This window comes from Crocuta crocuta, unplaced genomic scaffold, assembly GCF_008692635.1.
Source record: "Crocuta crocuta isolate KB4526 unplaced genomic scaffold, BGI_CrCroc_1.0 scaffold153, whole genome shotgun sequence".
Lineage (NCBI taxonomy): Eukaryota > Metazoa > Chordata > Mammalia > Carnivora > Hyaenidae > Crocuta > Crocuta crocuta.
This window is the reverse complement of record NW_027529525.1, coordinates 1,301,441-1,325,984: the sequence shown is the minus strand read 5'-3', so window position 1 is coordinate 1,325,984 and position 24,544 is coordinate 1,301,441. Positions and strand designations below refer to the sequence as shown.

At 36.9% G+C, this 24,544-nt stretch overlaps 1 protein-coding gene and 1 pseudogene across 2 annotated transcripts in view; both read left to right on the top strand.

Moving 5' to 3' along the window:
• Nucleotides 1-24,544, top strand: part of SLC4A10 (solute carrier family 4 member 10) — a 203,480-nt gene that overhangs the window by 102,976 nt on the left and 75,960 nt on the right. For both annotated transcript variants that reach the window (XM_077760991.1, XM_077760992.1), the window contains 6 exons: nt 847-934; nt 9,029-9,175; nt 18,204-18,304; nt 21,336-21,510; nt 22,131-22,264; nt 22,663-22,908. In XM_077760991.1, the coding sequence (XP_077617117.1) occupies nt 847-934; nt 9,029-9,175; nt 18,204-18,304; nt 21,336-21,510; nt 22,131-22,264; nt 22,663-22,908 (891 nt within the window). The remainder of the gene's footprint in view (nt 1-846; nt 935-9,028; nt 9,176-18,203; nt 18,305-21,335; nt 21,511-22,130; nt 22,265-22,662; nt 22,909-24,544) is intronic.
• On the top strand, nt 10,553-11,385 carry LOC144229039 (UBX domain-containing protein 8-like; annotated as a pseudogene).

The window sequence follows — 24,544 nt, the reverse complement described above, 5'->3', positions numbered from 1 at the left end:
AAAGTTTATAATTAAATGAAAGGTAGGAGTGTAGTATCTGGTTCTGTATACCTTATAAAGCTATTAGTCTTTAAACCATTTAACAAACTAATACCACTGAAGTATGTTGCAGAATATAGGGCATTTAAAATTTTTTGCAATTTCCCTGCAGCATTGACCTTTTTCAGAGACAAGGCAATAACCAGTCCTCCAAATCTAGAGCATGTATTGATTTCTTCAAAAATTCCAGTTGTGATGAGTTTGCTAGACTTTCAGTCTAATTTAGATGAACTATCACAATGTAGCTAGTATTTTTATTCCTCCATAATTGGAATTAACAGATTATTAACTCCCTGTTTCTTCTGCCTAATTTATCTTTGATTCCTGACAGTAATTTTTTATTTAATGTGAATTGTACATAGACCTACTGTTTTTTGACCGTGTTCTTTGTTTATACTATTGTTACCTTTTTCCTCTTTACTCCATTCTACAATTTGCATATTAGTGAGTTCTCTTCATTATAATTCAGAAAATTTAATCATATTTTACTTTTCTCACCTTCCTCCTCTAACGATTATAGAATCCTTAAAATTCTCAATATCATGTAGGCTCTAAGGGTAACTATATGGGAAAATCCTGAGATCAAAATAACCACGGATTCCCATTGCTCAGGGATCTTAAGCATAAGAGTCAGTCATCATAAAATGTTTCCTAACAATAATAAACTGGGAAAAACTATGTCAAGTGTTTTACATCAAATTCTCCATCTTAAATTAGTCCTTTGAGCTGAGTGATTCTGTAACTACTAAAGTTATTTTTTATATTTCTACCTTGAAACTTTTTTGTTTTTTTTCTTCTTAATTACAGATTTTTGTTCATTCTTCTGGGACCCCTGGGAAAGGGTCAACAGTACCATGAGATTGGCAGATCAATTGCAACCCTAATGACAGATGAGGTATTTATTCAAGTTCGTTGGGAACATTTTCCCCACTAGGTACACTTAACTTTTGGAGTTCCTGTATTCATGACTATTTGTTGTGAATCAGATTTCTCTCTATTAAATCCCTCTTCCTCTATGTTTCAAGTATAAAATTTCCTTTGGAAAAATTTGTTTGAAAGGGATAATAAATTCACACATGCGAATATGCCTTAAAATCTCATACTCTAGAGAAAATTCTTTATTTAGTGACATTTAAAAGGTATTTCTTAATATTCCCCTTATAGTGTATGTCCTGCTAAAATGAGTGCCATTGTTGATATCATTACAAATCTTGTTTTGGGCAAAATAATTCTAGGACTTCAAGAAAAAACAATGGCAGTGTATCTGAATAGTATATATGACACCAAAAGCTATGCGACAACTATCAACTCTCTTTACAGTTTTGGCTGAATGCTCTTAACCTGAGAGTCTTTGAACCATTAGAGGAGCTACAGATGGATTTCAAGGGGGCTGTGATCTCTATTACACAGCACACAAATTTTGTATGTACTTTTTTTGGGCTGGAAAATGCTTTTAGCAGCTTCTCAAAGAGGTATATGTCTCCAAAATGTATGATCATAAAAATAAGAACATAAGTACTAACATATAACTGGTTTCTTGTATCTCCAACACCCTATGGAAATCTATTATTTATTGTTTTTTGTTGTTAAAGAAGAGCAGGTACAAAAGACCACAGAAGGGCCATCCATTCAAAATTCAGTAGTAAATAATAAACAAGTTATACATTTTCTAGAATCTCACCTAAAGAATTTAATGTATTTATTGAAATACATAGCTTTGGATTGAAAATTAAAAAAAAAAAACAAGTTAGTATTCTTATATAATTTTTCCTTAGGCTTATGAAATCTGAAAATTTGAACTTTGGGGTTTGATATAAATTCTATTACTTATGTCCAAGTTATGTTTTATGATTTTGTATGGATCTGTTATGGATATTTACACATAGGAGACCAAAAGCTAGAAGAAAACATATTTTTCATCAGTTTGAAAATCATCTTAATATATTTGTTTCCTATGGTTGCCATAAAAAATTACCACCAGCCAGGTGATTAAGACAGAAATAATTTATTTTCTCACATTTTGAGGAGCTAGAAGTGTGAAGTCAAGGCATTAGAAGGGCCACACTCTCTCTGAAGGCTGTAGGGGAGAATATTTCCTTGTCTCTCCAGCTTCTGGTGGCTCCTGGCATTTCTTGTCTTGTGACAGCAAAATTCCAGTCTTCACCTCCATCTTCTAGGGCAATTTGTAACTCTCTCAGCAGTGGAATAGAGAAGCAGAAACTCAGCCAGGAAGTTACTATAGAAGACAAGAGAGTAATTATAAAGGGCATGTTAATTATAATAGCACATTAATTGAATATCAAAAAATGTTTAAATGTTTCCTCTTTTACAAGAGAAAGAATTTTTTTGTTCAAAACACGGGTAGATAAGTTATTCTACTTATCTAATTGCTTTGAAGTCAGTGGATAATTACACTCATTAAGAACAAAATTTAGTATGTTGATTCATAAAGTTTGTTAAGGAACTGGTGAATCAGATTACAATATCAAACTATAAATTCTGTGACAGAAGTTACCATTTACTATTCATTTTTGTGCCCTGATTTTGTCATGTGCTCAAAGAAGTGTTTTGTTCATGGTTTGTTTTTCTCCTCTCCATACTGGAAACTTCTTGTACGTAGTCTGTCTTTTCCTTTTGTATCTTTAGACTTAGCATAATGTCTGGTCCTCAGTCAGGGTTTAATAATATTTTTAATGAGTTAATGACTGAATGTGCTAACAATACCTGATCTTGAATCAATTCAGTAATCTAGTTTGTTCCTTTTTGTTAAGCATTACTAAAGATAAATCATATGATTTTACTTATTGGCACTACTACCATTGTATTAATCCCTTTCCATTCTTAAACATTATTAAGCACACCAAAGAGCTTTTGTTTATATAAATAGCACACTGATATTTATCAAAATAAAAATTAAAACTGAGAATTAAAATTTTTTTAATGTTTTATTTGAGAGAGAGAGAAAGAGAGAGAGATGTGTGAGCTAGGGGAGGGTCAGAGAGAAAGGGAAATACAGAATCTGAAGATAGGCTCCAGGCTCTGAGCTAGCTGTCAGCACAGAGCCTAATGCGGGGCTCGAATCCACGAATTGTGAGATCATGACCTGAGCCGAAGTCAGACGCTTAACTGACTGAGCCACCCAGGCACCGAATACTGAGAATTTTTAAAAATCTGTATTTATGAAATTTATTTTAAAATGATAATAAAATCAATATATTAACATATATTTAAAACGTAGTTTTATGATGATGGAAGGAAAAACAAAAACAAAAAATTACTAAGAATGACATCATTTTTCTTGTTCTTGGTTTTTGAGCCAACAATTTTCTCTCTTACCCAGATTTTAAATCAATACTGACTTTCTGTCCAATCAGAGACCAAGCCCAAATATAGTAGCTATTTAAGAAATACATATTAAATACATGTCCAGGTTTTCTCCATCCTTAAAATGAAATGCCTTACTGCTTCACATAGCATCTACCATTGAAGAACTGTTGACTGAATCTGAATCTCACTCAGCTTTGAAGGAGTAGTGTCTACTTCATTCTCAATATCTTGGCTTCATTCATCTCAATAAGTTACAGTCTGATGTTTGTCACCACCACTGTACTAAAACTGCTTTCAGTAAGGTCCTTATTTACCAAGTATACTAGTCCATGTTCTGTACTCATGTCACTTGATCTCCTGTTGGCATTTGACATTGTTGAACACCTGTTCTTTCTTTTTGTTTTTTTCTTTCATGAAGAACAACTAAAATTATTTGTTTTGAGACTATAACTATGAAATATGAACTATGGCTTAAATACATTCTTTTATGTTTAATGAGTTTTATACTTTATCTCTCATATACAAGTTTTTAATATACTTGAATTGATTTTTATATGGGAGATGGGTAAAGATCCAGTTTCATTTTTATATAATCACTTGGCTTAGTACCATTTATTGGTTAGTCCATCATTTCCTCTGCCCATCACTACTTAAATTATAGGATCTTTACTACAATGAGTCTTGGTCTCTATTAGGTCATATGCCTTCTTCACTTTGTTCTTTATTAATTCAATAAATATTTATTGAATGTGAACTATTTATCAGACACTTTTGCAGTTGCTAGGGATATATGAGTGAACAAAATAGACAAGGCCTTTTCTTTCATCAAGCTAATAGTCTATTGGAAAGACAGACTAACACATAAAAGTGAAATATATGATATGTGGTGATAAGTGCTATGGAGGAAACTACCAAATAAGGAAGACAGGCATTGGATGGGGACAATTGCAAGTTAAAATCAGGAGCCTAAAAGAGGAGAAGGAACAAGCTTTTCAGATATTTGAGGGACTATTTTCCAAACAAAAGAATAAATAAGGGAAAATGCTTTGAGTCAGGAGCATGCCAGGAATATCTGAGGAACAGCAAAGAGGACAACATGGCGGGGCAGGAGGAAGAAAGGGAGAGTGCAGTAGGCAATGAGGTCAAAGAGGCAATGGGCCCCTATGCAGGGTATTTGCAGACCACATAAGGACTTTGAGTTGGGATGCAAATGAAAGATTTTGAATAAAGATATGATATGATTTTTCTCACATCTTAAAAGCATCACTTGGCTTGTGGAGGAGCAAAGGAGAAAGCAGAGAGACCACTTAAGAGGCATTGCAACAATTTGGGCAAGCAGTGGTGGTGAAAGAAAAATCAATGCAATTCCAATCAGAATCCCGACAGGATTTATCAAGGAGCTTGATAAGCTTATTCTAAGAAAAATATAGAAGAACAAAGGCCCAGAAATAGTAAAAGCAGGCTTGAAACAAACATTTACTGAGGTTTCTTCCCAATTCACTGATGCTTTTTCCTCAGCCTCTTTTTCTATATCCTTCCTTCTTCCCACCCACTGCATCAATGGGAACTTTGCTCCTTAATTATGGTTCCTACATTATCAGTTTCTCCCTCCTTATTATATCATTTCTATCCCCTTACAAAGATGGTGTACACTCTCCTATATTTTAGAAAGAAGAGAAAGAAATAGAGGAAGAGAGGCATGGGGGAGGAAAAAAGTAAAGAAGAAAGAAGGAAAGAGTACTTCTTACTGTGTGATCTTGAGCAAGTTAACCTCCACTCTTTCTGCCTCAGTTTTCTCATCTTCAAACTGGGAATGACAATAATTGTAAATATTTCATGTTCTTACTGTGATGAATATATATTTATTGCCTACTACATATTGGAGATAATGTGGTAGAAATTAAAGCTTTGGGCACTGGCCTCATGGAACAGCCTGAAGTCATCCTTTTTTTTTTTTTAATATTTTAATTTATTTCTAGGAGAGAGAGAGACAGCGTGAGCAGGGGAAGGTCAGAGAGAGAGGGGACACAGACTCTGAAACAGGCTCCAGGCTCCAGGCTCCGAGCTGGCAGTCAGCACAGAGCCCAATGCGGGGCTCGAACCCACGAACTGCGAGATCATGACCTAAGCGAAAGTCGGACGCTTAACCGACTAAGCCACCCAGGCGCCCCAGCCTGAAGTCATCCTTGACTTCTCTTTCACACTCAAGTCCAATCTATCAGTAAATCTTCCTGGCTCTACTTTCACAATATGTCCAGAATTCTACTACTTCTGACTTTCTGAACTGTGATCACCTGGTTTTTACCCCTATCACCTGGCCCGTGCCACCATTATTATTCTGTTATTGCAACAGAACTTCTACTTGCTCTCTGCCCTTGCCTACTTCATTCTGTTGTTGACACAGAGCTAGGCTTGAGCTATGCTTCTGCTCAAGGCCCTCTAATAGCTTCTTATCTCATTCAGAGTAAAAGGCAAAATGCTTATGATGATCTACAAAATCCTACAGGATGACTTTCTGCCCTTCTGACCTTTCCTTCTAGCTCATTCCTTCCCAGGATTTAGCCTCTTACCTACTTTTCAAGTATGACATGCATGCTCTCACCCAAGAATCTTTGCACTGGCTGTACCCTCTGCCTGGAGAGCTCTTGATTCCAATAACGTGGTTTTTGCTGAAATGTCTCATTGAAGTCTTTCTTAATCACCCTATTTAATATCACAGTATCCCCTAGTCATACCCTTATTCTTCTTCCTGCCTCATTTTTCTGCACTGGACTTTCCACCTTCCAATAAAATATATACTCCTTATATTGCTTATTCATCTCTCCCCTCCCACTGGAATGTAAGCTCCATGAGGGGATGGATAACCGATTTTTGTTGGTTTTATTCACTGCTGTATCCTTAGCATATAAATAGTTTGACAAATATTAAATGAATGTTTAGAGCTCATGTTTTAGCAGGAAAAATAAGCATTAAAGAATGAATTATATAATTACAATTAATTGTAATAAATATCATTGCAGTGAAAACTATCAAAAAAAAGGATAAGGTGTTTGGAGTGTATTAACAGGATGTCTAATCTTATTTGAAAGGGGATCAGGGAAGGCTTCTCTTAAAAGTCAAATGTGGGGCGCCTTGGTGGCTTAGTCGGTTAAGCGTCCGACTTTCGCTTAGGTCATGATCTCGCGGTTCGTGGGTTTGAGCCCCGCGTTGGGCTCTGTGCTGACTGCCAGCTCAGAGCCTGGAGCCTATTTCAGAGTCTGTGTCTCCCTCTCTCTCTCTGAACCTCCCCTGCTCACGCTGTCTCACTCTCTCCTTCTCCTAGAAATAAATAAAAATATTTAAAAAAAAAAAGTCAAATGTATGTTGAAATCACAATGTAAGGTTAGCTAAACAAAGAGAAGGGAGAAGAGACCTTTAAAGTAATTAAGCTATTGGGGAAATCGGTGATAGGAAATCAATAGTAAAGAATGTTTTTTTAAAAATATTTTTATTTATTTCTAGGAGGGAGAGAGAGAGAGAGACAGCGTGAGCAGGGGAGGGTCAGAGAGAGACGGGGATACAGACTCAGAAATAGGCTCCAGGCTCCGAGCTGGCAGTCAGCACAGAGCCCGACGCAGGGCTTGAACCCAGGAACCACGAGATCATGACCTAAGCGAAAGTCGGACGCTTAACCAACTAAGCCACCCAGGCGCCCCGTAAAGAATATTTTTAATTTAAAATCAAACAAGTTGTGGTATCTGAGGGGTTTTAAGATAATAGGAAATCAGCTGTCCTGGATAAATTTGGACATTCATATATCTAAAGCAGGTATAGGAGCATGTGATCCCTAGAAGCAATTAAAAAATTTTTATTTATTTTTGAAGGAGAGAGAGACAGAGTGTGAGTAGGGGAGGGACAGAGAGAGGGGGAGACACAGAATCTGAGCAAACTCCAGGCTCCGAGCTGTCAGCACAGAGCCTAATGCGGAGCTCGAACCCACAAACCGGTGAGATCATGACCTGAGCCAAAGTCGGAGGCTCAACCGACTGAGCCACCCAGGTGCCCTGAATCAATTTTTTTAAATTAAAAGGTCAAATCAAGAAAGATTTCAAGAGAGTTGCTACTAGAAGAGGAAGAGTAAAGTAGCCAAATTCTTGTTGGGATTAAGAACATTTGCAATTATTAAATGTTCAGATCAGGTCTGATGGTCATATAAAACTCTTTAGAAAAGGAGAGAGATTCTGAGCTATACACTCTGTGGCTTGTGGCAGGGAAATCAGCATTGTCAATATTTTAAAAACTATCTTTACTGAAATACAACTAAACCATTAATATACCTTTGGTGTCTTCAAATTATCCCAAGCCAAGACTATATGTTTATCATACCAATGATCTTTTGTGAAAAGTAAAGAAAAAGCCTTTGAAAATAATCATGATCTCTTCTTTAGCAGTTTAGATCGAGCACCAAACCAGAAACTAAAACAAATTGTCTAAAAGTAGAATAGAATATTTGAAAGCACACTTTCCCTGGAGATTTTAGAAAAGGTGGTCAGTGTAATATGTAGCTCAGCTTAAGAATAATTTAGTAACCCCAAGCCTCAAATATCTGTTCTGTTTCATATTATATAAAGTACAAAAAGTATCAGAAATATTTATAATTATGTTTAATATAGATTAAATTTTCCCTTGTATCTTTATTTTTACTTTACTCATTACTTAAGTATCTCATTCGTCTCCGTGTTACGCTGCAGGAATAACCACCTACAATCTCAATGGTTTAAAATAATGAGGATTTATTTCTATCATGGCCCATGTCTATCCTAAATTAGCATCTGATTATCATCACTCAGGCCCCCAGGCCCATAGAAGCTCCATGTAATCCTGCTTTTTCTCAGTCACTACAGCCGACAAAAGGCAATGGGTTAACTTACATAATTATTGGCCTAACTGCCATCTGAAAGTGTCATATCTGCATCTAAATGGGACACACCTATCCCACTATCAAAGAAGGCAAGGAATGACACCTTGCCCTATGTCTAAAAGAACTGTGATGTCTGTCAATAGCATAAATGACTACCACAGCGTGTGTGTGTGTGTGTGTGTGTGTGTGTGTGTGTGTAAATATAACTCATTTTGAATGGAAATATGTCTGTTACACTGGATAGATGATATGCTATGTATCCAGAAAACACTAATTTATAACTTTATTATTATTTAAAAATTAAAACAATATAACCTTTTAAATTAGTTTATGTTTTATTATTAGTTTATATGTTCCAGGGTATAAGTATTGCTAAAATTTGCAATATATTCTAGAAATCTGATCTATTTTTAAGCAAGGGCTTCTTTCTGAAAGTTTGATTTCAACACATAAATAGCCTTTGCCAAGCTTGAATCCTTAATTCTGATTGCATAAGATTCCTTTCATACTCCTTTCTCTTTTTCTTTTGTTTCAGAAATTTCAGCATTCATTCTTGCACTCTAAGAAAAATCTATATCCGTGTGCATTGGTAGAATAAATTATTATAGTTTAAAATAAAAACTTCTTTAGTTAGAGCTGCCTAGTTCTTCAAATTGTTATAATCACATGCAAGATAACTGGGAAATGAAAACTCTGAACACGTTAAGATTTTATGATTACTTTTTATCTTTTACTTATTATTTTTATCTCTTCCTCCTGTAGGTATTTCATGATGTTGCTTACAAAGCTAAAGATCGCAATGACTTGGTGTCAGGAATCGATGAATTTCTGGATCAGGTTACTGTTCTCCCTCCTGGAGAATGGGATCCAAGCATTCGTATAGAACCTCCCAAAAATGTTCCTTCCCAGGTATGTATATTTGAAAATACTCTTCAAAATCCCATCATTTTGTTGTCTTTTAAATACATGTACTAAAAAAAGTATAACTTATTGAAAAGACTCAAAATGATTTAAATTATGTGTTATTGTGATTTGTAATAACAAATATAATATTTGGTGTTCATTTCCTTTTGTGGCATGGAGCTCCTAAACTCCTTCAAATTTCCTAAGTGAGGAGCAACATGTTAATGGGGTGGCTTTGGGAACTCACCACAGGATGGGCTGGTGGCCCATGGAGCCAACTGTGTGATTAGAGGGTTGGAGCTTTCTGTCCCACCCTTCCACCTCCAGGAAGTAGAAGGGGCTGGAGATTGCATTCAATCACCAATGACCAATGTTTTAATCAATCATGCCTGTGTAATGAAGCCTCCATGAACCCAAAAGGACATGGGACAAAGAGCTTCCAGGTTGGTGAACATGTGGAGACTGGGGAGAGTAGCATGGCTGGAGAGGGCATGAAAGCTTCTCACCCTTTCTCCGTATCTTGCCCTGTGCATCTCTTCTACCTGGCTGTGTTCCTGAGTTATATCCTTTTATAATTAACCAGTGATCTGTAAGCAAAATGTTTCCCTGAGTTCTGTAAACTGCTCTAGCAAATTAATTGAACCTGAGGAGTAGGTCATGGGAACCTTCGATTTATAGCCACTCAGAGGCTCAGGTGGCAACTTCGGGGTGAGACAGGGGCAATCTTGCAGGTATAAACCCTTAACCATGGAATCTGATGCTGTCTCCCATTAACTAGTGTCAGAGTTGAGTTGGATTGTAGGACACCCAGCTAGTATCTGTAGCATTACTTGTTGGTAGGGGGAACTCCCTGATCTTCACACATTGGAATGGTACCAGAACCTCTATAACATCTAAGAAGGTGAGGACATGAAGTTACAGAATCTTTCTTGATGCTATCCAACGCATTTCACTGAGAAATTTGGTATATTGATGGTATGCTACTAAATCAAATGGTCCCATATGCCTGGAAAGATTTTAAACCCACCTTAAAAGATATTATACTGGAGGAAAATTAAAATTTTAACAGAAATGTAAAATATAGCCTCAGAAAAAGCCATTACTATCTTTTCATATTTTGATATATTACTTTGAAATTGGCAAGTATTAAGAAAATTCAGTCTAAGGAGCCTGTATGGCTCAGTCGGTTAAGCGTCTGACTCCTGATTTCATCTCAGGTCATGATCTTACAGTTCCTGAGATCAAGCCCTGCATTGAGCTCTGCACTGACAGTGCAAAGACTGCTTGGGATTCTCTCTCTCCCTCTCAATCTGCTTTTCTCCCCACTCCTCAAAATAAATAAACTTAAAAAAAAAAGGAAAGAAAATTCATCCTCCTGCCCAGATGTGGGGTTCCGACCACCATGGGGTTTCACTGGGGTCATTGGCATTTTTCTTCCTCTCTGCCCTCCCTCTCTTATGTCTGGAGCTCGACGTGGGATACCTCATCTAAGAATTAAAGACCGAATTTTGCTGTGTGTCTGGATTTTCTTACTGCTTGCTCTTCTTTAACTGTTTCTGTGACTATCTCATGGCCTAATTCATTTAAATCTTCCCAAGTGTATCTGTAAGAAGAAGAGAAGAATGAAAAAGTAAAGAACTTGTCAGAAAAAAACCCCACAAAAATAAGAGGCATGGGGTGAACAGGCCAGCAGATATGTACATAATGTTCTAAAACCTCACTAGGAAATGAACTTGAGGAAACTGGACGGGTGCTTTTCTCAGAGGACAGGTGAAACCTGGATGTTAAGCAATGGTCATAAACCTGAGGGTGATGAAGATTTGGTGCTTGAAAATGAGAGTCAGACATCTTTTGAAACATCAAGTAAACAATGAAAGATGGAGCTTGCCTAAACCTTTAACCAAAGTGTCACCATCTGTTGAGTAGCCCACACAGAAGGAGCTTCTGTTCTACCTGAGGAATCTCCTGAAACAGCTGAAGAAGTCGTTGCTGTTGCTTTCTGATATCGAAGTGGGTCCTGAGAAGAAAAGTTAAGTCTTGCAGTTCACAGGTCTTATTTGACTGAATGATGAAAGTTGGTACCACATATCCCTATTCAGTCTTTCTACTTCCTTTCCCAGAAGGCCTCTGGAAGTGGAGGAAGGCTGGTCCCTGCGGACATAGGAATAACTGTGGATACTATACACAGTGTGAGTGAGAAAGAGCAGAGCAACTAATTAAGAAATGAGAATTACCTGTTCTACATAAAATCAGTTATGGCATGACCATACAAGACTATAAAGGCTTTACATTAAAGTCATGCAATATTTTGACTGAACTCAAGGTGATAAACACTCTAATATTGATATCCACAGGAACATAGGGACATAAAATATTAGAAAAGGATCGTTCTCCACATATAATAGTTTTTGGACTGTGCCATTTTATAATGTACCAAGTAAAAACTAGATAAAAGTATATACAGTAAGGCAATAATTTATATTTTTCTTAGGTGATATCATTTATCACTATGTTGAAAAAATAGTCATATGACTCTGTTTTCTGCCTATTCAATCCACCTTGACACACTGAACATTTCACAATTCAGACTCTTTGAAGTCTGTTAAGTAAGAATGTTTATTCTGCTGTATTTTTAGAAATTAAACTTTAAAGACATTTCAAAGCTCTTTAAGGCTTTAAAGTTCTTTTTGATATCTGATAAGGGGTTAGTTTCCAAGTTATATAAATAACTTATAAAACTCAATACCCCCCAAACAAGTAATTCAACTAAAAATGGCCAGAAGACAGAAAGTCATTTCTCCAAAGAAGACATTCAGATGGCCAACAAACACACGAAAAGATTTTCACCATCATTCATCATCAAGAAAATGCCAATCAAAACTATGATGAGGTATCACCTCATACCTATCAGAATGGCTAAAATCAAAAACAAGGAACAACACATTGTTGGCAAGGATGTGGAGAAAAATGAACCTCTTGCATTGTTGGTGGGAATGCAAACTGGTGCAGCACTATGGAAAACAGTATGGAGGTTTCTTGAAAAGTTAAACATAAATTATTCTATGATCCAGTAGTCACACTACTAACTGTTTACCCAGAGAATATAAAAACACTAATTCAAGGGGATAATGCATTTCTATGTCTGTAGCAGCATTATTTACAATAGTCAAATTATAGAGGCAGCCCAAACGTCCATCAGTAGATGAATGGATAATGAAAAGGTGAATATAAAATGGTATATTACTCAGCCACAAAAAAGAATGAAATCATGCCATTTGCAACAATATGAAACAAACTAGAAAGTATAATGCAAAGCAAAATATGTCAGAGAAAACTACCATATGATTTCACTCCTGTGACATATAAACAAAACAAATGAGTAAAGGAAAAACAAAGTGAGACAAAGAAACAGACTCTTAACTATAGAGAATAAACTGATGGTTACCAGAGAGGTGGTAGGTGGAGGGATAGGTGAAATGGATGATGGGGATTAAGGAGTGGACTTGTCATGATGGGCACCAGGTGATTAAAATAAAAACAAAGAAGTAAAAAAATATTTTTTGGTAAGTATGTACTATTTACTTAATGTCAAGATTTACTTAATGTTGTCTTGCATTACACTGGAACATTTACAAGTTCCAGATGGATCAATATTTTTAAAAATAAAACAATGAAAGTGTTAAGAAAAAGAAAATTCCAAAGGCATGGCTTAATCATATTATATGGAAAATTCCCCATTGCTGCTAATCATATTTTAGTAAAAAAATGGGCAGACTTTTTTAAATAGAATTATGTTCATGTAACTTTTGTGTGGACATATAGTATAAAAATGATAAAAAATTGAAAATCCAGTGGGCATTTCACTCATTATATAATCCAGAAAGGTAAAAATAAAAACTATTGCTATTGTTTGGTGGCCTTTTTTAATTGCAGGCCCAACTTTGTTGAGATTGGTAGTCAAATGTTTGATAAAGCCCACTCATATTGCCACCTCTGTTCCTACTGATTATGCCCCCTACAACCCTCCCAGATGTCATCTTCTCAGCCTTGCCCTGGACTTTTGTCCCTGTGGAGTCCAACCTTTCTGACCTTACTGCTTCAGTTGACTAAGTCCTGGACATAGAATGTTCTCCTGGTTAGCCAGAGATGGGCAAAAATGAACAAGTGTACAACTCAACCATGAGTTTTTAAAAAGGTCAGATCAATCTCACTATCAATTTAAGAAATACATACCGATGTCTTATTTGTTTTTTCATTCTGAAGTCATTTCATAATTATTAAAGATTATTTTATTTCCTTTTCTTAACAATTACAATTTTGTGATTCTATAGATGCAGCCACATAGTTTCAGTTGATATACTAAAAAGAAGTTGCTGAAAGAGTAATTTTTGGGACTACAGATCGACTTGTTTTGTACTTGTAAACATCTTTGCACTTACATTATTAGAAAAAGACAATATAATGCTTCCTGAAGTAAGAAACTCTTTAATCAATGTTATTTGGAAAAAAATTCTGTGAAAATATTAATACATCTGAAAATGAGTAAGACTTTAAAGGTCACTTGTTAACACCATTTAGTGTTTTAAACATTAAAACTGAAGTTAAGCAGTTTTGAAAATATCTTGCCTTTGAGGAATGATATTTTTGAGGCAAGTGATGGGTTGGGAGCTCTGTATTTTTTAAATTATTTTTATGAGACTCTTTAAAATCAGGATTAATTACTGGACTCAGAATATTAAGAGGCAATAGTAAGAAGAACATTGAATTAAGAATCAAGGCACTTGGGTTCTGCTATACTTCTTTACAACATTAGTATTTTTTAAATGTATATTGTAATTGAATAATAGATACTATGAAATGTTTTCTTTCACTAAATGGAGCAAGATAAATTTAAAGATATTAAGCACTCTGACTTCATGCTCATTCAAATACTATTTCCCCCATGGGATAATATCCATGGTTTCTATATTCTTTTGAAATGTGTAAGTCACAGAATTTGTAATACTTTTTTCTCTCTGTTAAGAGAAGAGCTAGTTGCTTCAAGGGATAACCCTGAAAATTAGTACTTTGTGTCCATCATTTTAATCACTCCCTTGTGTATACCATAAACTTCTTTGCTTTTCTCTCATGCCAATTACTTGCTTGTTAAAACCACAACCCTGTGTGAGTCCAGCTCTTTAATCTGTACCTGCATTGATATGATTGAATGTAGCTGAAGGAAAACAGCTACACTGACTGATCTCGTTAGTTCATGACCATATACCTCAAGTGGGCCCTTAATGTTGCAAGTTCATCATCCTATCTCCCCTGATCCAATAATTCTCTCTAGATGACTATTTCACACCTGTTTTCTCTCCTCAAATCTTCAACACATCCTCTTACCCTCACTTTCAGATTTCCTTCCTACTTCCCTGAGAAATGTGAAATGATTTAAAGGGAACTTCCATAGACTCTCACCACCACATCTATCTGCCTGTGGGCATCTGCACCCACATACTCTGCCTTCCGAGAGAGAGAGAGAAAGAGAAAGAGAAAAAGAGAGAGAGAGAGAGAGAGAAAGAGAGAGAGAGAGAAAGAGAGGGCGTCTGGGGCAGGGAGGCAGCAGAGGCGGGGAGGTAGTATTTGCAACATCGAACTCCTCTGGAAAGTGGAGCTTCGAGGTGGCTACTCAGAAGCCCAGATGTAGAGAGTGACCTCGCTCCCGGCCTCCCAGCTCCCTGTGTGTTTTGGGGTTCCCCTCCAGANACTAGATCCCATCTGTTCAAACCTACTCAAAGACATTACACCACCAATTTTCTTTCTCTCCTATATCATCAATTCTTTTGTTCTCTATTATATCATTCTTGTTAGCATAAAACCTTATTAATTTGCAAGTCTTAAAAAAAAACTCTCAATACCTCTCTCACCATCAGCTACTCATCATCCATTCATTTTTCCCCCTCTGCAACCAAATGGCATAAGGATTCTCTGAACTACCTGCCTTCAATTCCTCTTCTCCAAGTCTCTCTCAAACTCTCTTCAGTAAGGCTTTTGCCCCCATCATTTCATTGAAATTACATACATGAAGGTCACCAAGGATCTCTACAATGTTCAATCCCATAGTCAGTTCTTAGTCTGCATTCTATGTAGCCTGCCAAACAACCGGATTTGACAGAGGTAATGACTCCCCTTTCTCTGTACTCTCTTTGGTTCCCAAGACACCTACGCTCTTGGTTTTCCTCTTAGGTCGCTGTTCACTCCTTCTCAGACTTCTGTGCTGGTTTCTTCTTTTTTCCCCTGATTTCTTTATGTGAAGATGATGCAGGGCTCAGTCTTTGCTCATCTTCTCTTTTCTACCCACACCCATTCACTTGGTAATAGCATCCAATGTTACAGCTTTAAATGCTCTCCCAAATTTATTGTTTTCCTTGAACTTGAGATTTATTTACGCAAATGCCTATGTCTCCATTTGAATGTCTTATAGATATCTAAAACTTGATATATCCAAAGTTTGAACTGGATTGTAGATTGTCTCATTTCTATATCTGTATTCGTCTTGCATTTATATTAGAAAAGGCAATGTAATGCTTCCTCAAGTATACAAGAAACTCTGATCTTTTCTCAAAGTCTGTTCCATCTTCACCTTCCTCTGTTGGTAGGTCTTAACTCCATACTTATAGTTGATCAAGCCAAAAACACTTACTTTTTAAATTGTTCTCTTAGATTTCCATTCTTCCAGGAAATACTTTTGGCCTTGCCTTTAATATTTATCCAGAATTATACCATTTCTCATTGTTATCTCTGCTGCCATCCTAGTTCAAGCTACCATCATTTTTCTCCTGGATTATTGAAATAGTTCTTTTAAATTTTTAACCAAGTCTTCTTGTTCCTGTCCTTGGCCCCCAAAATCTGTTCTCAGCATAGCAGCCAGAGTGACTCCAAGTGAGATCACGCTACTCCTTTCCTCAAAACCCTAAAACAGTTCCTCAATTCACTGAGAATAAAGGACAAATAGGTATAATGGTCTATTGAACCTATACAATCTGGCTCCCCTTTGCTTCTGCAAAGTAAACTCCTACCACTTTCTTCCTTGCTAACTCTTTTCCAGCCATGTTAGCTTCTTAGCTCCTTGTTCTTCAAACCCTACAGCCCTACCCCTGCCTTGACACCGTCTCACTGGCTGTTCTTTCTGCCTGGATATCCCCCACTTATTCTCATGGCTTATTCTCAACTCCCTCAGGTTTTTCTCAAATGCCACTTTCTCACTGATCCTACCTGCCCACTTGGTTTATAATTGCCACTCCTTCCTCCATACGCATCCACCCCATACCTCAGATCTCCCTCTTAACTCTGCTCTAAATTTTCATTTTTACATAATCTTTCTAATGCACTGTAGAATTAATTTACTTATGTGTTTATTTGTTGTGTTCCCCATTAGAATGTGAGCTCCACAGACCTGATTTGTCCACTGGTGTCTTAGTGGTGGGGTTGAGTACCTGACACAAATTGGCTCTCAATAAGTATCTGTTGGTTGAATTAATAAATTGCATAATTTGAGTAGTCAAATGTATATACACTCATTGATTTGTTTTAAAATAACAAAATACCTGTGTTTCTGAACAAAAAGATATTTCCTATATTTTCCTCAGAATATTCATCGGTACTGTTCATACATCTCTTTTCACACACCTTTCCCCCTTACTATAAGATGAACACTCCCTGATGAAACAGGGACTTTAGAATGGCTAATATCTTTTGTGGTTTATCATTTGCCTTATCTATGTATAGCTTTTTCCACTGTAAGACAATGAAACATAGCCCGTAATGGATAATTACCCAGAAAAACCAAATAATATTACTTGCTTTCTGAGATTTGTGGAAGCTAAGAAGTGTTTCCCTGGGTGACTATTGGGTCTTTAGGTACTGAGGCCACCCTTAAAGCCCTTTAATGTATATAATAACTATGTGTAAAGGCAGACATCCTCTCTTTTATCTTTGAATTTTATAGTTCAGTGTACCTATTCATATACCTGGGAAATTATAAAAAAAAATAAAAATTAAGCGATGAACTTTTCTCTATTTTGTGCATTTCCAAACTGATTTTTCTCCTGTTTTAAACCTGTACCATTTTATCTAAACATCCTATTATACGTAAGATCATTTGATAATTCGCATGTTCACATGTTTACACTATTTGGGAATGACAGTGAAGTAATTATTTTAATTGCACCACTTAAAAAATTTTTATGATACTTTTTAGCCCTGTTGAACACATTGGCATGCTCTAAGATAACCAATAGGTAGGATTTTCTGAAATTTAAAGATCTCTGTCACTGACAAAAGTGGGTGGAACAGGTTTGCAATAAGACAGCACTTCCATAAGCCTTAGTTAAATTGTCAATGACTGAATGAGAAATCTCCTTTGGTCAGAGTCTTTGGAATCTCTGTGAGTCAGAGAGAACCATATTGTAAATCATTCCTTAGGTAGGAAGCTATCTGCCATAATAACAGAGGGAAATGCCTTAAACATAGCTAATGATAATAGTTTAAGTTGATTGAGCAGCTGAACTATTCCAGGCATACAACACCACCATAACTAGTGTCTCCTCATTCTAACTTAGCCAACCCTGGTTCTCTCTTCATCCCCTTCCTTTCCTTCATTTTTCTTCATAGCTGAATGTGTACCTGACATTAGAGACTCGTTGTTGGTCTCCACTAAAAGAATGCTTTTTCTCGCTTACCATTGGATTTCTAGCATCCATAACAGCGAATGGCAGACCAGGCACCAATAAAGTTTAGTTGAAAGACTGAGTAAATGTCCATCACTTCATTTAATTTTCTTAACCACACTGCTAGGTATTGTTACTACCACTCGTGAATATGGGAGGAAACTGAAGCTTTAGGAGACTTAGATAACTTAGACTTCATGCAGCCAATAAGTAACAGAGCCTGGGTTCTTGGCCAGTCTGCACATTGCCTCAAGGGAAAAAAATTGTTTTTGTTATTTACAACTAGCACCTGAAATTAAAAAACCAAAACAAAAAACTTCCTGCAGGAGAAGAGGAAGATTCCTGCTGTACCAAACGGAACAGCAGCTCATGGAGAAGCAGAGCCCCATGGAGGACACAGTGGACCTGAACTCCAGCGAACTGGAAGGTCAGTGAAAAGTACTTGTCTGGGACCTCAAAGATCAGATGACGCTGTTCTTTGTGTCAGGAATTGCTGTTTTGAGATGTAATTTGTTTTTATGCTTTGAATACCTGTTAATAAATATCTGTTTGAGTATCTGTTTATTTGAATACCTATTACCTGAACACCTATGTAATGCCAAGTAATTTGATTTCCCGGTATTTACTAATCACTTTTGTTACTATTGAACCAGCACAGTGGATACATCGTTCCATTTTATCTTACCTAGTCTTTCATTTTGCTGTGCATAAAATGTGTTCACAGATTTGTAGAACGAATAAGAAAACTGTCAGTGGCCCCTTCTAAAAGGGTCTGTTGAAAGCTTCAAGTTCAGATGGAAATAAAAATAAATACCAAGAACTCAGTCTTATAGAACCTATCTCACTACATGCAAGTAGGATGTATATAATAGTATTTTTTATTTTTATGGTTGTAATTTGAAAGAGCTATATGACTTATTTTTCTAATCACACATCTTTGAAGAGATGAAAGCTTCAATTTATTTCTTAAAATGGTTCTTTATCGTTTTTTGACAGCTTGTCTCTCTCCAAGTAATGTGTGAGCAGAAAAATCAGAAAACCTTGGGAGGGTCTGTCTTCAGGGAATATGTGCACACAGCCTCCATTATAATTGAAGGCAAGGGCAAAGGGTTTACAGGATTGGTACCCCTTCCTGTCAAGGCCATTTCCTGGACTGCTTTCGCTCTGTCCTCTAAGCTGACTTTCGAGTTTCTGACAACTCTGTACATTTTAATTCTCCTCTGTCCTTTCCCTTTATCTATGTTTTGTCTCTGAGGAAATGTCCTTTAACGTCTTCCTCAGCCTCCATACATAATTTGAGATGATTCAAACAATATTTTCCTTCTCCCTATACTGGAAGCATGGTTACTCCTTCTGTTTGCTTTCATATTTTCAAATGCTGTCTTTTTATTTTTGGTGGTCTCTCTCACTCTCTCTCTCTCTCTCTCTCGGGTGTAATATGCCACATAGCTTAGATTTTTTTCGAAGTTCACTTTTCCTTACTGCTTCCTAAATCCTCCCAGGTCACCAATATCCGGTATCTTCGCTTCTCCAGAGTTCTTCCACAGATTCTGTTGCTGACATGACTTGAAGTATCCATTACTCATCTGCTGTCCGAGAGTTGCTGGTGTACATCTGGGCTGCCCTTGTACTGTTCTCTGCAGTGACCTCCCACTTCCGGATTTAGCTTTTTGCTGCTAAAAGCACATTTATTACACAGTAATATAATGGCTATTGAGACTATTTTATGCCCTAATAAGTAATTAATTAGAAAACAGTGGTCTAATAGAAAGTGCTATCAAATTTCTAAGTATTAACTGCTAAGCAATAGTTCATAACCAACTCAAAATATTTTGCCGATTTGGTGGGATATAAATGATAAATGAATAAATACTGGATTAAATCTATTTTGAATTGTGACTTTGATAAGTTAACAAATCATTCAGAAACGATCCTCCCCATATTAAACAATATGCACATGTTTATCAAACACACATAGGGGACTCTAAGATGATCTTTGTGTGTATGAGTTTCATGGGTTCTCTATAAGCTTCTTTGAGTCCTTTTTTTCAATTGTAATTTCATCCTTCTTACTTTCTTCTAGTCCATATGCCTCTGATGGAAGCAGTCAGTGGGAAAACATAGGGATTCTCTCACTTAGGTAATAGTGAGATAGTCACTAACAGTTACTATTGTGTTTATGTCAGCCAGATCAGGGTGATTAAAAATAAGAGTCAAATTTCCAGTTATTCTGAAGATATATGTTTTTCAAGGCAAACCAGAATTAGCATCTCAAGAGGACAATGATTTTTGAGGCAGTTCTTAGATTGTCTGTGGATATTTCTATCTAGAAAATAAATAATGAAAATTTAATATTTTTGCATAATCCAAATATATCCAGCATATACTGGCAGTAGAGTGGAACATAATAGGGTTTTTTTAAACCTCCGTGTAGGAACTTAATCATAGTCTTATTCATTTTAATATGACATCTTTTTTCCATGGAGCACAAAGAGCTTTCAGTAACCAAGTGTTAAATCCACATATTATTATTAAATGTTAAAAGAATGAGAATACCTGTTCCTTAATACTCTCATTCCTAGTAGATTAAAAATATTTTAGACCTCACATTTTAGGGAGCATTTAACAACTTAAAGCTATTCTCCTCCATTCCACCCTCTAAATCCTCTTTGAAGTGTTTCGGTGTGGTTTTTGGATATATTTAGAATAAGTGAATTTATACCAAGTAAGGCCATTATTGTCTTGCGAATCATGGATGTTGGGATATGTTGAGACAATAATGGATCAAAATTACATTTGTCTAGGTTGGTTACTATAAGATCCCCTTCCTAATGTCCTAAAAATGAAAACAACTATGGAATCTATCTGTCTTTGCTAGGTATTACTGTCATCCATAAGGCCACTTAGATGCCTGCTTTAAACAATACGTGGTGAGGAATATTTTGGCAGAGAAAGTAGGTAACTGGAGCCATTATTAAACACCACTTCTTCTCTCTAGGGTGATGTTTACCATTGCCAAATACAAAAGCCACTTTATCCTCCCAAATTTCACTTTCTGGCAAATGAAATGAAATGTAAACAATTAGAAAATACTGCCAATGATTAAGGGTAGTAGCCCTGAGCTTAGGAGGGGTAGATTGATATAGAAATGGTACAGAGATTAGAGTAATCCTTAAATCTCATTATTTGAATTTTATTTGATGGACAGCTCTAAACCTTGTCTGAGAGAACGTGGGGTTTCCTGGTTGCTGGCATAATTAGTTAGGAATTGAAGAGAAACAGTAGTACAAAGCCATCTCTGTAGATCATGGTAATACAATGTAGCAGGTTAAAATGGGTCTCATCTCCACTGATGGAAAACGTATACTGTGACCTGGCAACAAAGGAAATGAGGATTTTGGTTTGTGGGTGTGTGTTTTTATATTTGGATTTCACTCTTGTGTTTCCCCCCATCTTAGGATTTTTGGGGGACTTATTTTAGATATCAAAAGAAAAGCTCCATACTTCTGGAGTGACTTCAGAGATGCTTTCAGCCTGCAGTGCTTAGCATCTTTTCTATTTCTCTACTGCGCGTGTATGTCTCCTGTCATCACATTCGGAGGACTGCTGGGAGAAGCAACGGAAGGCCGTATAGTATGTATTATGCTTTACCTGGAAATTTAAAATCTTACCGGCTTTTAAGAATGATAGTTAGATAAGTGAACATTTAGTTTCACAGTCCTTTATGAGGAGAGATTTCATGTGTGGCCTTACAGGTAAACTTCATAGGGGTTTCCTAGGTGGCTCGTAGAACTGGTAATCTGGAAGTGGAATGTCTCAGAACTGTCATTCTTAGTCTTACACAAGGTTCTGCTCTCATCCCTGACCCCTCTCCACCCCCCAGCCGGTCCTCCAGTAGCTTTTGGCTTCTATTCTCACAAGGAGAGAGATGGACACAAGGAATCCATTTCCCACTTACACAGGCCATGCTTCTGTCTTGACACTGACCGTGAATATACGTAAACTTTTAGTAGTCTAAAGAAAAGCAGGATAAGGTATGTGGAGGGAACACATCCCCATCCAGTACCATTCATATTCTCCTGACTGACTGTTTATCCCTTTTCTTATCCCCTTAGTCCACATCCTGCCCAAGGTCACTAGGTTTTCCATAGCAAAGGAAAAGGAGTATCCTCATGTATTTTAAACATGTACTCCCTAGTTATAATGGTTGCCGGTGCAGCTTAGATAATGGAATTATTTATATCTCCACACAGAGTGCAATCGAATCTCTCTTTGGAGCATCTATGACTGGGATAGCCTATTCTCTCTTTGGTGGACAGCCTCTTACCATTTTAGGCAGTACAGGACCAGTTTTGGTGTTTGAAAAGATTTTGTTTAAATTTTGCAAGTAAGTGTTAAATACTTTTGGCCCTTAGCCCCTTTCTATGTCTTTGCTGTATTTATATTTCTCCCAACATCATGTTTGGGGTCTGCTGGGAGAGGTGGATGTGGCGGATTTGATTCAGTTTGCCATTTTTGTCTGTCCATGGAAACAAAGGAAAAGTAAAAGATGTGTGCAATTTGCTATACAAAATGTATAAAAAATGATGTTCTCTTCTAAGCATGAGAAATCCGTTTTGGTTTTGTTCCCTTAGATGTTCCCTTTTGACAAAAGTCTTGAGTTTAGATACTCCTGGGATGTAAAGGTTATTTACTGTCACTTCTTGAATTACGCTTATTCCTATCTACATAAATTATGGTGAGCTGTTAAATGAACCTATTTCTTCTGTTCTTTCCTCCTTCTAGAGAATATGGGCTGTCATACCTATCTTTAAGGGCTAGTATTGGACTTTGGACGGCAACCCTGTGTATCATACTTGTGGCCACTGACGCGAGCTCCCTTGTCTGCTACATCACCCGGTTCACTGAAGAAGCTTTTGCTTCTCTTATTTGCATCATCTTCATCTATGAGGCCCTAGAGAAGTTGTTTGAACTCAGTGAAGCCTATCCAATCAACATGCATAATGATTTGGAACTGCTGACCCAATACTCGTAAGTAACGTTTCCCCTAGTAGCTGTGGGGCTTTTCTTTTTACAAATTGCTATTGTTTAAAAAAAAATATATGAGGAACTTACATTGAAGATCAAGTGCCTTACATGGATTCAGGATCTAAATCCCTGATCAGACTGTCAGAGGGTAACAGGATTTTAAAAGCCGTCTCATCAGCTACTCATCTGATACTTGAGTTCTCATTATTAAAAAAAAAAAAGTGAAACTCACCGAATTAAAATGTAATTTTGCTTTTTGGACTGTACAACATTAACAGTGGAGGTGCTCAGGCCTTGCCTGCCAAAGGTGATGCTACAGTTTAGGATTGAAGATGGGACTGTACCTATTGTATTTTCCAGTTTTAGTATGCCAGCAGTTTGGAATTTCTGTAAGGCTGTGTTTGTGGAGTATCTATGGGCATTACATTATTCCTGTCTTTGATTTACTTTTAGGGTTTTTTGCTGCATTTATATGTACATTTTTGTACAACAAATATTTGAACCGGTATATTATTTACAAGGCTGTTAGAACCTCTACATCAACCACCAATGGTCTTCTTATAAACTGCTTAGATATGGCCTAAAATCCTTTGAAGAATTATTATCTTTATTTACCATTGGACTACATCAGAATTGTTGAAACTAGGCCAAAATAGTATCATGTTATGATTTTATTAAGAATAATGTAATGATACAGTGTTGAAAAATAGCATGATTTTTAGTACTTCAAATTTTTCCCGGTCTTTAGAGATCTCTTTCTACCTCTGTCCCAGATAAGAAAAATCAGAGTGGAAATATAAAGTAGCTTTCCCGTTAAAAGCAAATAGCAAGGGTGTTGTGCACAAGATCCAGAAGCAGATGAAGGAGGTGTCAGGGATACTCAGGAAGGTGGCACATGAGAAGAATAGTTGGATCAGAATAAAGGATAACATGGATACATGCCCTTTCGTTTCTCTTTAGAGAGCAGTGTCACCTAATTTGGATCTCCTTGCTGGGATGTATAATTATCTGTGTGAATCTTTAAATCTATTACATGCCAAGCACGATGCTAGGTACTAGGGATATATAATTATCTCTGCCTGGATTTTCTTTCTTTTATTTTTTATAGTTTATTTATTTTTGAGACAGAGACAGAGCATGAGTGGGGGAGGGCAGAGAGAGAGGGAGACATAGAATCTGAAACAGGCTCCAGGCTCTGAGCTGCCAGCACAGAATCCAAAGCAGGGCTCAAACCCATGAACCATGAGATCATGATCTGAGCCGAAGTCGGACGCTTAAGCAACTGAGCCACCCAGGCGGCACTGGATTTTCAAACTTATTACATGCCAAGTGCTATGCTACAGGCATGAATAATATATTCTGTCCTCAGTGGGCTTCCACGTTAGTAGGGAATATAGACAGACAACACAATGAAATAAGCACTGTGTTAAGAGATTGGTACAGAATGCAGTGGTTCCACATTAGCAGAACACCCAACCCAGATGTGGGGTTCATAGAAGTCTTCTTGGAAGAAGTGACATAGAAGACCAACATATCAGGGCACCTGGGTGGCTCAGTCAGTTAAGCAGTTAAGTATCTGGCTTTTGATATCAGCTCAAGTCTTGATCTCAGAGTCGAGAGTTTAAGCCCCACGTTGGGC